The following is a 14,643-nucleotide window of genomic DNA, read 5'->3' as shown; positions in this document are numbered from 1 at the left end:
AATCACACAGCAGCATTTTTATTTTCTCCATATATATCAATAAAGTGTGAGCGCTGATGAGCGGGACTCCTCCTCCAGTGTGAAGAGACACTTCACTGAGGACAGACTCGTGTCAGTCATATTTCAGCGTGGAGAGAAAGTCACACTAAACTTACAGGAGATTGATAGAGAAACACTGCAGGTTATATTCAGCATCAAAGCCTGTATCTACACACACAACATACAAGACTGACTGATGACTGACTGATCGCTTACTGAAGCTTCATTTACACACAAAAATAGTTTTGCTGTAAATAAATGTTTTATTAAGTTTCTTTTTGTGCATAATATTAAGTGTTGTTTACTTAGTTCTAACCAAGAGCACAATAAACAGTGTTAATAATATATAACATGAACTGAACTGGTGTGTGTACAACAAACAGAGGCTATTCAGATCATATTTGTAAATAAACATTGGTTTCTGTTCCAAAGTTATTCCTTTGGCATCATATTATGCATTTGTAGCTGTTATGTGTGTTTAGTGTGTTTGATACTGTAATGCTTGATTCATCCTCCAGATGGCGGCAAAGAACTTGTTATTGTGAAGAGGAGCAGACAGGAGTCTAGACCTTGTGGACAAATCGACAGACATTTGGACAGAAATTGATCATTACTCTTTTTACAGCTACTAATCTTTTTATTATTTAACATAGATCTTACTTTACTGCACATGTATTTGAGTGATATTTGTATTTTCTTATTAGTTATTATAATAATTATTAACATATAACATATAATAATCATTATAATATAAAGCTAAAAATAAAAATAAAAAACTTAGTTGACTTCCTTTTGAAGTGTTTTACCTTCCCCAAGATCAGTGGTTCTTAACCAGGGGGTCAGGGCCACTATAGGGGGCCTCAGCAAACTTATAGGGGTCCGCAGGATGACTTAAAATATTACCATTAACATTTTATTATTATTTACAATATAATTGATATTAATAATATTAATAATATTATTAAGGTGAATTATTTTTATTAAATGCTTGTTTTTATTTTACATTAGAGAAGTATTATTGCAATAGTAATATATTTACTGATTTGTTTGAATTCATAGTTCAAACAATAATAAAATAAATTGTGAATAATAATCATTATTATTGTTGTTGTTGTAGTTGTTATTGAATAGTCATATTGAATGCGGGAGAAAATGGGAGGTTTCCTTTTTTTCCTTAGCTGATCACATTCCTGAATTATAATCCATTTTCCTCATGTTCATCTATATATGATCTTAAATAAGTTGAAGGTGCAGTGAATTGTTAAATACTGGGTTGTTCTGTTTAATAGTGATGTTCTGAACTGGTAAGAGGTTCAATCACAGTCCTGTTGCATCATCATTTTTTGCCAATTGAGCAAAGTACATCATTTCTCACAAGCCTCTGAAAGATTGTCCAATAATATTCCTTTGAATTACAAATAATATAGCAAATGAATTACAACGAATATGGCAAATAGAAAGAAAAACCACACAGATGAAGTTAATAAGAAACAACATGAAAGAAAAGCATTTTCTCTTTCAGTATAAATGTAGAAAATTAGCTAAATGTAATTGATCTGGTACATTTCAAAACTAAGTGTAACATAAAATATTGATGGATTGCAACTAAAACTTAATAATATGCAGCAACTAAAGCTGCATATAAAACAATGTGAACTTAAACAGCTCCTCCCTGTTTTCTTGGCCCCTCCCCCAAATAATCATAGTCTTTTGTTAAAAAACAAGAAAATATTAATGTATTATGTTTATTAAGTAACACATTGAGCTCATTAAAGTTTTAAATTCATTAGAATATTCAGTTATGAAATTTAAACAGGACCTATTCAGTGAGAGATAAAGCAGGACACAATAACTTACCAAACAGGTCTCTCACATCTTCACTCACTTTATTACTCCCTCTGATACAAAAGTGTCAATCATTATTTTCATAAACAAATCTCACACTGCGCTTTAAAGTACACTATTATATATAATATATCAATTATAATGTAATAATGATTAATTGTTAAAGTTATTATATATAACACTAATTTGAAAAGAAAAATATTTTATCAGGCTACATTCAAAAAAGTACATTTTAAACGCTCAGCTGCTTTATTATTGGAGAACTGTCGTATGATGACGACATCATAGGTTTCTGATATGTCATCTGCAACAAAATATTACAAAATAAAATGCATCCATGTATGTAAATGTTGGATTTTGAAAATTAAACATATTTAATGAAATCACATACAATACACATGCATTTTCAAATAATATTAATAGTTATAGAAATAAAACTATAGCACGATGTGTTGGGCTTTTAATGGTGGTGGCGTCATTATAATAATCAGGCGTGATTCCTACCGCAGATTCTGATAAGTAAATTAATAAATAAATAATATATGCAACATCATGTATAAAAAATAAAATGCAGATACATACATTATATTTCAGTCCTCTAACCTGACAGAAACTTATCAGCATCTTCATACCCAGAATGCAGTTCCTCAGAAAGGACACTTCCTGTTATGGAGGGACGGCAGAACCAGAAACATGTTCACAAAACAGACAAAATGTATCAAGTCTGAGAGGAACATGATCTAAATCACACACAGCAACATCACTGACCAGCTTCAGGACACCATTCACAACAAAAAGACCTAAACAATTCTGTCATCATAATCTAACCCTCAGGTCGTTGTCGTTCTATAGACATTTCATCTTTGAAACACAAATTAAGATATTTTTAGTGAAATTATCTTTGCAATGTTTTTGTCCCTCTATTGAACGTCCAAGTAAACAACATTTAAAAGATCCAAAAAGGTTAAGAAGGAATCATAAAATTAATCCATATGATTTGAGAAAGTCTTTTTTGCTTTATATGATGAACAGATTTAATTTAGCCTTTATTTTTTATCTAAACAATGATCGACACACATACAGGTTTATACGGAGCCCCTAAAGGGACGTGGTGGTGGAATTTTTTTTAGGATGGGAGAATTTTTTTTTTTTTAAATCTTTTGCGTTCCCACGCAAAACCTGTTTTGAGCTCGGACAGACACTTCCTGTTTAATGTCCCGCTGGCAGTGTTTCAGAGCTCCGTACGTTAATGGAGCGTTTCATAGTGTTTGAACTTGGACTCAGATATAAAGATGCGGTCACGTGTTTAACTCAAGGAGTTCAGTGAAGCTGGCAATATTCACATAGGCTATTCGAACGTCCCTATTCTTGAGCTAAACGTTGTTAAAGCACAAACGACACCTATTTACAACCACAGTAACCTAGACAACGAGTACAACCCAATTCTCATCAAAACAAGCTTTTATAATATAGGCTAAATGGATCTCTATGAGCAGGCGGCTGAGAGACAAGCTCAAAGGGACCGTCTGCAAAGTGCAATATAACCCAAAAACGACTACACCTCAACTCATAGTCAAAAATAGTCATTGACTTCAATGTTACAAACTGTAGTGCCACCCAATTCAGTTTACATATCAATGGTGACCCACTGGTCATACTACACTGCTTTTGCACATTTTATATTATGAAAAATATTCAATAACTTCACTGTAACACACCAAATTTAGTTCACACATCATCGCTCTGTTGGTTATAGGCCTACAACACTTAGTTTGGGAAGTAATTGCACATAAAAAATAAGTAGGCCTATTCTTTACACAAATTATATTGGTACTGTACGCAGCGTTTGCATTATATTTGCTTACTGAATTTGATGGCATCACTGTATAACAGTGAAGTTATTTATAATATATTTTCTAAAAAGGGTGAAGTTATTGATTTTATTTCATAATAAATAATTATAAAAAAAAGTATGCTTTTTTTTTTAAATCAAATTATGTAGTATAACCAGCAGGAGAGCAGTGATGTGTGAACTGAATTTGGTGACAGTACAGTCAGTGTGATCACAGTGAAGCTATTGAATATGTTCAATAGTATAAAATGTGCAGAAGGGTTGTGGAATTTGCACTTTACAGACGGCCCCTTATTTGGACTTGTCTCTCATTCGTCTGGTTAGAGACAAATTAATATTATAAAGCTCGTCTTGATGAGAATTGGGTTGTAGCTCGTTGTCTAGGTTACTGTGATTGTAAATAGGTGTCGTTTGTGCTTTAACAAACTTTAGCTCAAGTTCGAATAGCCTATGTGAATACTGGAGTTAAGCACTGACCGCATTTCTTTATATTTGAGTCCAAGTTCAAACACTATGAAACGCTCCATTAACGTACGGAGCTCTGAAACACTGCCAGCGGGACATTAAACAGGAAGTGTCTGTCCGAGCTCAAAACAGGTTTTGCGTGGGAACGCAAATATCTTTGCGAGGGAACGCAAAACTTTGCGTGGGGACGCAAAGTTTCTCGGGGGAACGCAAAAGATTTGAAAAAAAAAAAAATTCTCCCAACCTAAAATTTTTTCCACCACCACCACGTCCCTTTAGGGGCTCCGTAGGTTTAAAGGTTTACAGGGGTCGCCAAGCTCACTTTCGTTTGATGTTTTTTTTAATGGTAGGCCTAATTGTTAATTACATTTTAATATTGTAATCATCATTAAAACCGTGTTTTATTGCCGGAATTTGAAAAACTCACATTAAATACTGTCCAGTATTAAGCAACAGTCTCAGACAGACACAGCAGCGTATAGGTTTCGTTTCGTTTAAAAAAAAAAATTGCAGAATGAAGTGAGAAATTTTACAATTTACAAGAGTGCTGAGGGAAATTATATAAATTAATTCTATGAATGTATCTCTGAAGGAAACTGACTGCCTCGAGAAAAGGCCATTTTCTTTTCATTTTCGCTCCGTGTAACGCGTATTGTTTATAAGCTCAGCTCTGCTTTGGTTACCGGGAAAACCAATATTATATTTCTTCTGTTCCATAAGCAGCACCTTCTGACAGAGAGTGGATTTACATTTTCATTCAGTCTGTCTGCGTTTTTGGTTTGTGAAACTCTGATCACATTTTTATGCTGTTGTAAATTTAACCATTCATAGAAGAAAAGCTAATGTGCATTTTCAAAATCTAAACAACTCTGATAATAAGGTATGTAGACTTATTCATTGATCTCATAAAATACCTATAATAATTTGGACTCATCCTTTTTTTTAAAGTCATGTGAAAATCGTTGTTTTTTATTGTCTTTTATTGTTGTTTATGTGTCTATGTGGTATTTTTATTTTATTTTTATTGTTTGCCCACAGTAGAAAACTTACATTAACAGTCTCATAACAGTTATCTTCATGTTTCAGGGTGTAAAAAACCTAAAAATAATAATAATAAAACAACAACAACCACAGATAAACAATGCCATTAATTTAGAGCATCCTTTAAATAGGAAATCAAAGGAAATTAGCAGAGATTAAAAGCGGTCTGATATGCATGTTGAGGGAGTTCCTTTATATATTCCCAAAGGGGAGATCATATCAGCCAGAATTTTAGATTTCTGATGTTTGTCATAGGTGAGCTTTTAACCATGTAGCGATCTGTGATGTCCACATTTTAAGGGATGGAGCTGTGATGCAGACCAAAGTAACTAAATGCATTTTTTAGTGTATACCAGGACAACAAATAGCTGTATTGCATCTTTTTTAAACAGAGTGTTCACATTAAGATTCAATAAATACAAAGCTGGGGTCATGAAGTGTAGTCTAAGAAAATCTTCCAATACACTATGTACTTTCTTCCGGTATGACAAAATTTAGTCACAGGACCAAAAACAATGCATGAATGTACCTTTATCTTTATTGCACTTGAAGCACAGGCCTGTAGCGTTGATAAACATCTTCTTAATACGCATTTGTGTAAGATATTTCCTATTAAAGAATTTGAAATTGAGCTCATGGATCCCAAGGGAGGTACATTTAGGTTACACGTTATCACGTACAACATCCCAGTCATTCTCTTCAATGGTTTGACCAATGTCCTTCTGCTCTCCGCAGACACCCTTCAGTCCTGGCAAGGCAGAGGCAATTGCTAGACAAGATGTCATATGTCCTTAATATTGATCCCTTTAAGCAAATTGAATTCAGTAAAAGGTATTTAATTTTTGTTATGTCCATTCTTAACTTTCCTTTGTCTTATCTTTAGTTTTTTTTAAAAGTCGCAACTGAAGATATTTGTAAAATTTTGATTTTGGAACTTTATTTTGCTTCCACAATCTGTTGGAAAGGCTTTAGAGTATCCTCTGAAGCTCTCATATCCCAGCATGCATCACACACTGAGCCCCATTTACTGAAGTACTGACGGTCAACTCGACCAGAACAGACGTCAGGACCAAGGCCGCATTAATGCACGGGCTTACCTGGGCTGAAGCCCAGGGGCCTCCCAAATTCAGGGGCCTCCCATGTTCAGGTTCATGATGAGCTGAAAAGGTCATATTGTTTTAACTTGTCAGATTTTGTCGCTAGTCGCTTGTGGGCGTTGGTAGTGCTGTCGCTCTAATGTTATTGTTATGGTGCGTTCACACCAAACGCGAATAGAGCGTCTGGCGCGAGTGATTTCAATGTTAAGTCAATGCAAAGACGCGTTTATGCGCGTCTAGAGGTCCCGCGGCGCGAATGAGGCGTTTAGATTGCTCGTCTGGCCACATTTATACAAAACACCATTACAAGTGATATTATACAACTATATCATTTTAATTTGACTAGGAATTAGGCTCAAAAGAAACAGTATGCTGTTGGGAGTGTTTTTATATTACCACACAGCAGTGTTCAGTGGATTAAATAATTTACTAGATTAACGATCGATCAATCTACAAATTAAACTCACTCATACTGTCATAAATTACTAAAACGTCATCCGAATTTGACAAATAATCAATTTTCTTGTCCCTAATAGTCAACATAATGCAGGGGAAACTGTAAAATGAACTGCAGCAGTGCTAAACTTGCATCATAAAACTACAACACTCGAACTATAAATGTATGAATTAAACTCACTGAGACTGTCGAAAGTTTCTTTTCCATGCATCATTTTATTATATCCATGTTTGTGGTTAGTTACAGTCAAATCATATAAAACAGTGAAATCGCCCTTGAAGAAAACACTCATTAATTAAACACATTTTCAATAAAAATTTGATATTATGTTACATCTTTTAAAAATCTAGTGTACTATTCACGTGCCTAGTTCTTTGATATGTAATCTTTGCATTAATGATGTAAATTATTTATACCATTTTCTAAAGAAAATGTTTTTAATTTTGAATAAATTGCAATAATGTATATTTGAATAGCGTAATAGATCCGTAATCCATAATAAAGGACTCAAATTTGAATGTTTTCTGTTTGAATCTCATCTCTGTCTCATGCTTCATCAGGTCAGGGGTTTGCCTTCAAAAGGAAGGAGAAAGTAAGGCATGAATACAACAAACTTCTTCGAAAGGAGAGGAAGAAAAATCAATCATCAAAAGTTCAGTTAGAGGAGAAATATCCCGAGCATCTGAGACATCTGTACCTGGCTGAAAAAGAACGACTAGATGAAGAAGAACAGGAGAAAAAGAAGAAAAGATGTGAAGGAAGAGCACTGGATAAAGAGACAGAGTCAGATGATGAACTAAACATGGGGTCGGATTCTTTAGATTCTCCTGAGAAACACGTCTTAAACACAACGACTGACCCTGATCCTGATTCATCTAATAAACCAGCACAGTCTGACAGGTACAGTAACAGATAGTGTGTATATATATATATATATATATATATATATATATATATATATGTATATGTGTGTATGTATGTGTGTGTGTGTGTGTATTGTATATACATACACACATATATATATATATATGTGTGTGTGTGTGTGTGTGTGTGTGTGTGTGTATTATATTCTAATAGTCCATTTGCATCAGCAAAGCCACATTCCTGATTTGTGTCGTCAGCTCCCACAAGGCCCCGTTCATCCAAAGGAAGCATAAAATGTCTTCGTATCAAAAGACAAAGCAAGAATATGAGAGAATAAAGGAGGAACATGCAAAAAAAAGAGAGGTGAGGCAATAGAAACTGGCCAATATAACATTATTACATCTAACAAATGTATACTCAGTGCTAGAGTCTACAAATGCAGTCCTTTTAAGGTCTACAGTATGATGGAATTGTTGTACAGTTTTTCACTTCCTAATGAATTTCCTATTTGATGTTATTAAGATAGATCCATTATGTCATGCACATATACACATTTTCACCATCCTTACATTCTTTGGAAAATGATTGACACATGTATTATTACGTTTGTTTTATTACGTGTGTCTCTGTAGGAATTCTTGAAAGACAAATCTCAGCGTGAGGAGGCTCTGAAGAAATACAAGGAAAAGAAAATAGCAACATATCAGCTGTTGAAGAGAAAAACCAAGAAGGGTCAGCCCAACCTCAACCTGCAGATGGAGCTATTGCTGCAAAAGATTCAAGCGCAGCGCAAATAACTCGCATCAGACTTAAAAACTGTTTCAAGCTGTTTAAAGCATTTTAAAGTAAAAATGCACCATCACACAATAAAATGTGCAGTTTGGGTGAGTTTCTTTTTTACATAATGTGTATAATTGTGTCTTTACAGTAATCATTTTTTTTTTAAATAAAAGGTTAAATTATACTCTACTTAAGTTCATTCAAGCTGACGGCAGCACAATAAATACTATTACTAAATACTATGGCAGTAAATTTATGGAAAAATGTGATTCCTAATAATAATCTATTAAGTGGTAAATCCATTTTATCATTATATTTAGATTGATAAACTGCCTAACAGTTTTTTCAACATCTTTAAATGTTTATAGTGTTTTGCATCATTTTCTTATTTCCTATTAAATATATATATACAGTATGTGTGTGTATATATATATATATATATATATATAATTTGTGACAAACGTAATGAATAAATGGTATCTTAGGCAAATTGTTTATTAGGCAAAATATTGATATCAAAATAAAAAATAATAGGCAAAATATAAAAATACAAATACTACAAAATTTGTTGCAATGCATGTAACCTGTTATAGAAAAATATTTCAGATAACAAAAACATGAATCTTTAACAGCAGTTTAAGAAACCCCCATATCTCCAGGAACTGTAGTAATTTGATGAAGAGGCAGTGGGTGTGGTCAGTGAGTCATATGGCTCCTCCCTCTTTATTTGACTCCTCCTCCACATCATCATAATCTGATTATAAAAACAAAAACAAACTGATAATTTTCATTGTAATATTTACACCAAGATGTAGTTTAAATGAGAAACATAACAAATAAAAATGAAATATGCTATAGAAATGTTACAATAACCTACCCAACAGGTTCCTCTCATCTTCACTGCTGTTCTTCACATCATCATACTCCTCCTGATCTCCCTCTGATTCACATGTGAAATAAAAACCTCACATTGTAATTTGTAAATCAGCTTGTGTCATTAATGATGTTATTGATCTCTTTCACCTCATGACTGTCTGAGATTATTAATTTACTCCTGATAAAGTCGTGATGATTCATTAATGGTAGAAATGTTCAATATTAGTGGGTGAAGGTGATCATGAAATGCAGTTCTGTGCGACTCACCCGTTACTTCTCGAAAGATCTGTTCATTAATGATGACATCATCATAATGCTCTGGTGTGTCCACTACACATGAACATATAGACAGAACAAACATTGCATTATATCTTACAATGTAATGGGATTAATACATAATATCATAAATCACTATAAAAGGATTATGGTAAATACACCAATAACAATAAAAAGTAAACACCATTTTTGATAGAGTTCTGTCCACTTGTCATTACATCATCATAGCTCTCAGGTGTGTATTCTGTAAATTTAATATGAGACAATATATAATGTATACAGTATATTTCTATATATACATATATACAGATTTGAATATATTTTAAATATTTCTTCCTATTATTGAATAACCGAACGACACCTGTCTCACGATCTGGTTTCAGTCCATCAGTGATGACATCATCATAGTATCCCGGTGTGATTTCCTTCATCATCTCTTCTGCATCAAAACATGTATAATTTGGGCATTTTTTAATATATTTTGGGAAACAAAATAAATGTAAAATATACTGTTGCAGGTTTTGGGTAATGAATGTTAGCTGTGTCCCAATTCGTCGGCTGCGTCCTCCGGTCGTCACATTTGAAGGCTGTATACCTCATCAAGAATGTCTTATTTAAGAGAAGTAACCGTAATAAAAATTGACTGTTATTCCTCATGAGGTGTAAAATACTGAAATTTCTTTCTTACTTTGCAATCTAACAGATATTTTTCTTAAATGAGACCGCCTCAGTGACGTATGCAGTCTTCAGACGCGACCTCCGGAGGACACAGTCTCTGATTGGGACACAGCAGGATCACTGACCTTTCAGGACACTGCCATTGGTGACATCATCATAATATGCAGTCTTGAACTCATTTTCTAATAAGATAAAAGTTTTACTGTTGTGAACAGTTGAATTAGTGATAAAATGTGTAAATATTTTTTTTACATTTGTAGCTCAAATTATTGATTTGGATCTACTTCAGCTCTCTAACCTGAGAGAAACTCATCAGCATCTTCATACCCAGAATGCAGTTCTTCAGAGACGAGACTCCCTGTTAAAGGACAGCAGAACAGTCAGAAACATATTCATCATTCCATACAGACTGAATCCTCATTTCTCCTTTGGATCATGAAGCATTGTGTTACTTACAACACAACACAAATAGTAATTACTTACATTTTAAAAGCATTATAGGCAGAAATATTAAGTTTTAGGCCTATTAGCAAACACACATGTATCCTCACATGAACCCATTCCTCACTGCCTTCCAGAAATACACACAGGAAGAGACAAACACACACATGAACACAAATACACACACTCACACAACACACACCTGCACCTAGACTTACAAACATATGAACCCCTCCTTATTACCCTCAAAATACACACAGGAAGAGACACTCACTGACACACACACACACACACACACACACACACACACGCACATAAACATGCACCTGCAGCTCTGTGGTTTTCTGTGAGGAATTCTGTGGTTTAAAGCCGGAGGTTTAACAGGACTAATAATAGATGAACATTAAGTGTCTGACAGACTCTCTTATTAATTAATCATATTAAATAAGATTCACGGTCTCACCTCTCTGAGTGAAGTGATTGTGTCTGTGATGAATCTCCTCATAAACGGCCTCAGTCGTCGTCCTGTGTCTCCTCTTAGAGAGAGCTGTGAGTGTAGACAGACAAACCTGCTGTCAGTTCACAACACATGACTGATCACACACTGAATAACACACAATATGACAGTCTCTGGATCTCTCCTACCTCTCCTCATCACTCTGTTCTGCTGAATCAGTATAAGCAGTGGCACTAAGAGCAGTAAGAGCAAAACTCCCAGTACAAGCACAGAGAGAGACACTGGAGGAGTTTGTGGAGGAGTGACTGATGTTGAGCGCACTGTCTGAGAAACTGGAGGAGAAGCTGATGTTGTTGTGGCAGGAGTAGTGGACACTGACAAATCTGTCAAATCAGACACAGACAGATTCAAAATCATGCAAATACACAGTTAGTAGCAGTAAAATGATGTGAAAATTACTACAATTGCTCAGTGTTTTGCTCTGACCTGCACAGGTGAGTCCAGCGTGCTCTTTGTGGGAGCAGTCAGTGTGGTTCTTCAGGGAGAGAGGACAGTCCCACAGGTGAATCTCATTCCCTCTGCACTCGACTCTGTTCAGCCACACAACACCTTCACCAGCACCAAAGGTTGAATTCCCATCAGCCCTCAGTGCTGCTCCACAACCCAGCTGCCTGCAGACCACCTGAGCATCGCTGATGTCCCACAGATCAGCACAGACTGAACCCCACACAGCGTTATGATACACCTCCAGCCTCCCAGAGCACCGGCCCAAACCTCCACTCAGTCTGAGAGGAACATGATCTAAATCACACACAGAAACATCACTGACCAGCTTCAGGACACCATTCACAACAAAACACAGAAACTTAACTAAGACGGCTTTAAATGTATGATTAGTGGATTGCATTTATGAATTTGATTATGATTTTTAAATGCAAATAAATTCTTGTATAATTTGCAAATAAAAAAACACATTTATAATGGAAATTTAAATTAAAAATCTTACTTGAACACTGTCTCTGGTGAGGAGATGGAGAGGTAGAACATGTAAGACGACTGAGAGGAGACTCAGGATTCTCCTCCTCTGAGATTAAATATTAAGAGAACTGAACATTAGGACACAAAACTCATAACTTCTCTCAGTGAAACATATCAATGTGAAAACAAAATTTAAAGGGATAGTTCGCCCAAAAATGAAAATTCTGTCATCATTTACTCACCCTCAAGTTGGTTCAAACCTGTATGAATTTCTTTTTTCTGCTGAACACAAAAGAAGATATTTTGAAAAATGTCGGTAACCAAACAGTTGATGGACCCCATTGACTTCCATAGTAGGGAAAAAAAAAATACTATATTCGAAATTCATACAGGTTTGAAACAACTTGAGGGTGAGTAAATGATGACAGAATTTTCATTTCTGGGCGAACTGTCCCTTTAAACCTCATAAATCATTTTAGGCTCTGTCCATCAAATTCTTTCAGAAACAGTTTATTCACCACATTGTATACAAACAATTGTCTTTAAAGAAACATAACTACTGAGACCATCTTACATTATTTAAACATAATCTCACTTGAGCAGGTGATTTTGGCCACTTCATTATTATTACAGTCATTCTGTCCCCAGGGTGAAGATGGACACTGCCACAGATTTGAATCATGTGGTCGACATTTCACTTTATCCAGCCAGTTACGAGCTGATTCCAGTCTTGGTGTAGAATCAGACACAACACCAGATCTTCCACAGTTCAGCTCTTGACAGATCAGACTCACTGTGTCTGCTTCCATCTGGTTCCAACACACATTACCCCAGGATCCATTGTAGAAAACCTCCACATTCCCTTCACAGCCCTCAGTTAACCTGATCTCTTTAAATTCTAGATGGAAAAGGATGTGCATTAAAAATAGGAATTTAGGTTGTGCTAAACCTAGTGTAACAGGTCAAATATGTGTTTCCACTTGCTACAGTTATTTTCATGTATGGCCCCTTTAATTGCACTCTCCGCCCAGATCTGGTAGAATTATGAACTGGTTCCGGTAGAGTCATTTAGACTCGCGCCAGTCGAGAGTGAGAATGGCCGCGGTGAGTGAGTGCTCCGTGTGTTAAATATATTTTAGTAATTATATAACCATTTTAAGGGCTAATACTGAGTTATACGTGTGTTTAGAAGTATGTTGTATGATTTGGGTTTGTGTCACTGTTGTATGTATTGTAATATCAAGTTTAATGTTCACTTCCAATAGAATGCACGAGGGTGATTCCTGAAACTGATCACCGCTGTTCTATATTCACTGTCAACAGGTACAGACCAGTTTCAAATGTGTTATCAATTACTGTTTATGTAGTTTATGTAAAAGAGTCATTTAGACTCGCGCCAGTCGAGAGTGAGAATGGCCGCGAATGCACGAGGGTGATTCCTGAAACTGATCACCGCTGTTCTATATTCACTGTCAACAGAATAAACATCTTAAAGTGCGATTTGGTGTCCATCTGATTTCAACACAACACAACGCAGAGACAACACTGTTACAATGGTGCCGTGACCGTGACTCTGGAAGCAGCGTGGTGAATCGACTGATCGGAGATTTCCGGAGGAGTTCGTGCCGTGGGTGACGAGAGTTTTCGCGCCGGAGCTGTTTGCTGCAATACCGTTTTTGTCCACAAGGTGGAGTGAAGGAACACGTTTCACTGCTTAGAGGAACAAAGTTCTGGTATTGTGGTATCCATTTGAAGGCAACATTTGCTTATTTGACAATAATAGCCGTTGAAGATTAACCTTTGAAGGATATATTTTTTTTTAACGTAATTATTATTATTTTTTTATTTTTTTTGACTGGTTTATTGAAAAGTACTATTGGGGAGACTGAACATCAGCAAATTCATTTTGACTGAACTTTGAGCTCTGAAAATAAGCACATTCATTTTGACTGAACTCTGAACATCAGCAAATTCATTTTGACTGAACTTTGAACTCTGAATATTAGCACATTCATTTTGACTGAACTTCGGACTCTGAATTATTATTATTATTATTATTTTATTTTTTTCTCTCTTTTTATGAAAGTGCTTTTCTGAAGTTTTGAAACAACACAATTACATATGTTAAAAAAAGGGTAGAATTATTATTATTTTATTTTCCTTTTGTTTGAGTAATATATAGTTGTTGTTTTTTTGTTGTTGTTCATCAGTGCTAATGTCAATATAGGATATGGATTCAGACAACAGTTTTGGAAGGGGTAGAGGTCTATTCATGTTTACTCCTATGCCATCAGTTGGGAGAGGCAGACTTGATTATACTCCTGTTACATCTACTCCAATGTCTGCCTTAGAGGCTGTGCAAGATGTAAATGTCAATTCAAGTCCTCCACCCCCCCAGTTCAGTGAAGGTGGACTGAAACAACCCAGCTTGAGAGGGGATGAGTCGATGGAATTAATAGTGGGGATGGTAGAGCGAATGGGACGCTCTATTGGGGAG

At 35.4% G+C, this 14,643-nt stretch overlaps 2 protein-coding genes across 2 annotated transcripts in view; one reads left to right on the top strand and one right to left on the bottom strand.

Moving 5' to 3' along the window:
* Positions 1–7,328: 7,328 nt before the first annotated feature.
* LOC311082250 (thyroid transcription factor 1-associated protein 26 homolog) lies at positions 7,329–8,602 on the top strand (the record flags this gene model as incomplete). The annotated part of the gene is made up of 3 exons (XM_084112982.1): positions 7,329–7,696; positions 7,918–8,023; positions 8,293–8,602. Coding segments are annotated over 3 exons (639 nt in total), but the record flags the coding sequence as incomplete, so codon positions are not given.
* Positions 8,603–8,923: 321 nt separating this feature from the next.
* LOC311082249 (antigen WC1.1-like) overlaps positions 8,924–14,643 on the bottom strand; it is a gene marked incomplete at its 5' end in the record, with an annotated part of 31,487 nt that continues 25,767 nt past the window's right edge. Inside the window, 12 exons of the mRNA XM_084112981.1 lie at positions 8,924–9,194; positions 9,318–9,380; positions 9,584–9,646; positions 9,777–9,836; positions 9,954–10,031; positions 10,396–10,452; positions 10,569–10,628; positions 11,175–11,258; positions 11,357–11,551; positions 11,655–11,969; positions 12,175–12,252; positions 12,742–13,044. Coding sequence (XP_083969107.1) covers positions 9,145–9,194; positions 9,318–9,380; positions 9,584–9,646; positions 9,777–9,836; positions 9,954–10,031; positions 10,396–10,452; positions 10,569–10,628; positions 11,175–11,258; positions 11,357–11,551; positions 11,655–11,969; positions 12,175–12,252; positions 12,742–13,044 — 1,406 coding nt within the window. The 3' untranslated portion in view covers positions 8,924–9,144. The remainder of the gene's footprint in view (positions 9,195–9,317; positions 9,381–9,583; positions 9,647–9,776; positions 9,837–9,953; positions 10,032–10,395; positions 10,453–10,568; positions 10,629–11,174; positions 11,259–11,356; positions 11,552–11,654; positions 11,970–12,174; positions 12,253–12,741; positions 13,045–14,643) is intronic.

The sequence above is a fragment of the Abramis brama genome (genome assembly GCF_963993115.1).
Source record: "Abramis brama genome assembly, chromosome: 4".
Taxonomy (NCBI): domain Eukaryota; kingdom Metazoa; phylum Chordata; class Actinopteri; order Cypriniformes; family Leuciscidae; genus Abramis; species Abramis brama.
Note: the sequence above shows the minus strand (reverse complement) of the source record. Positions and strands in the feature narration are given on the sequence as shown.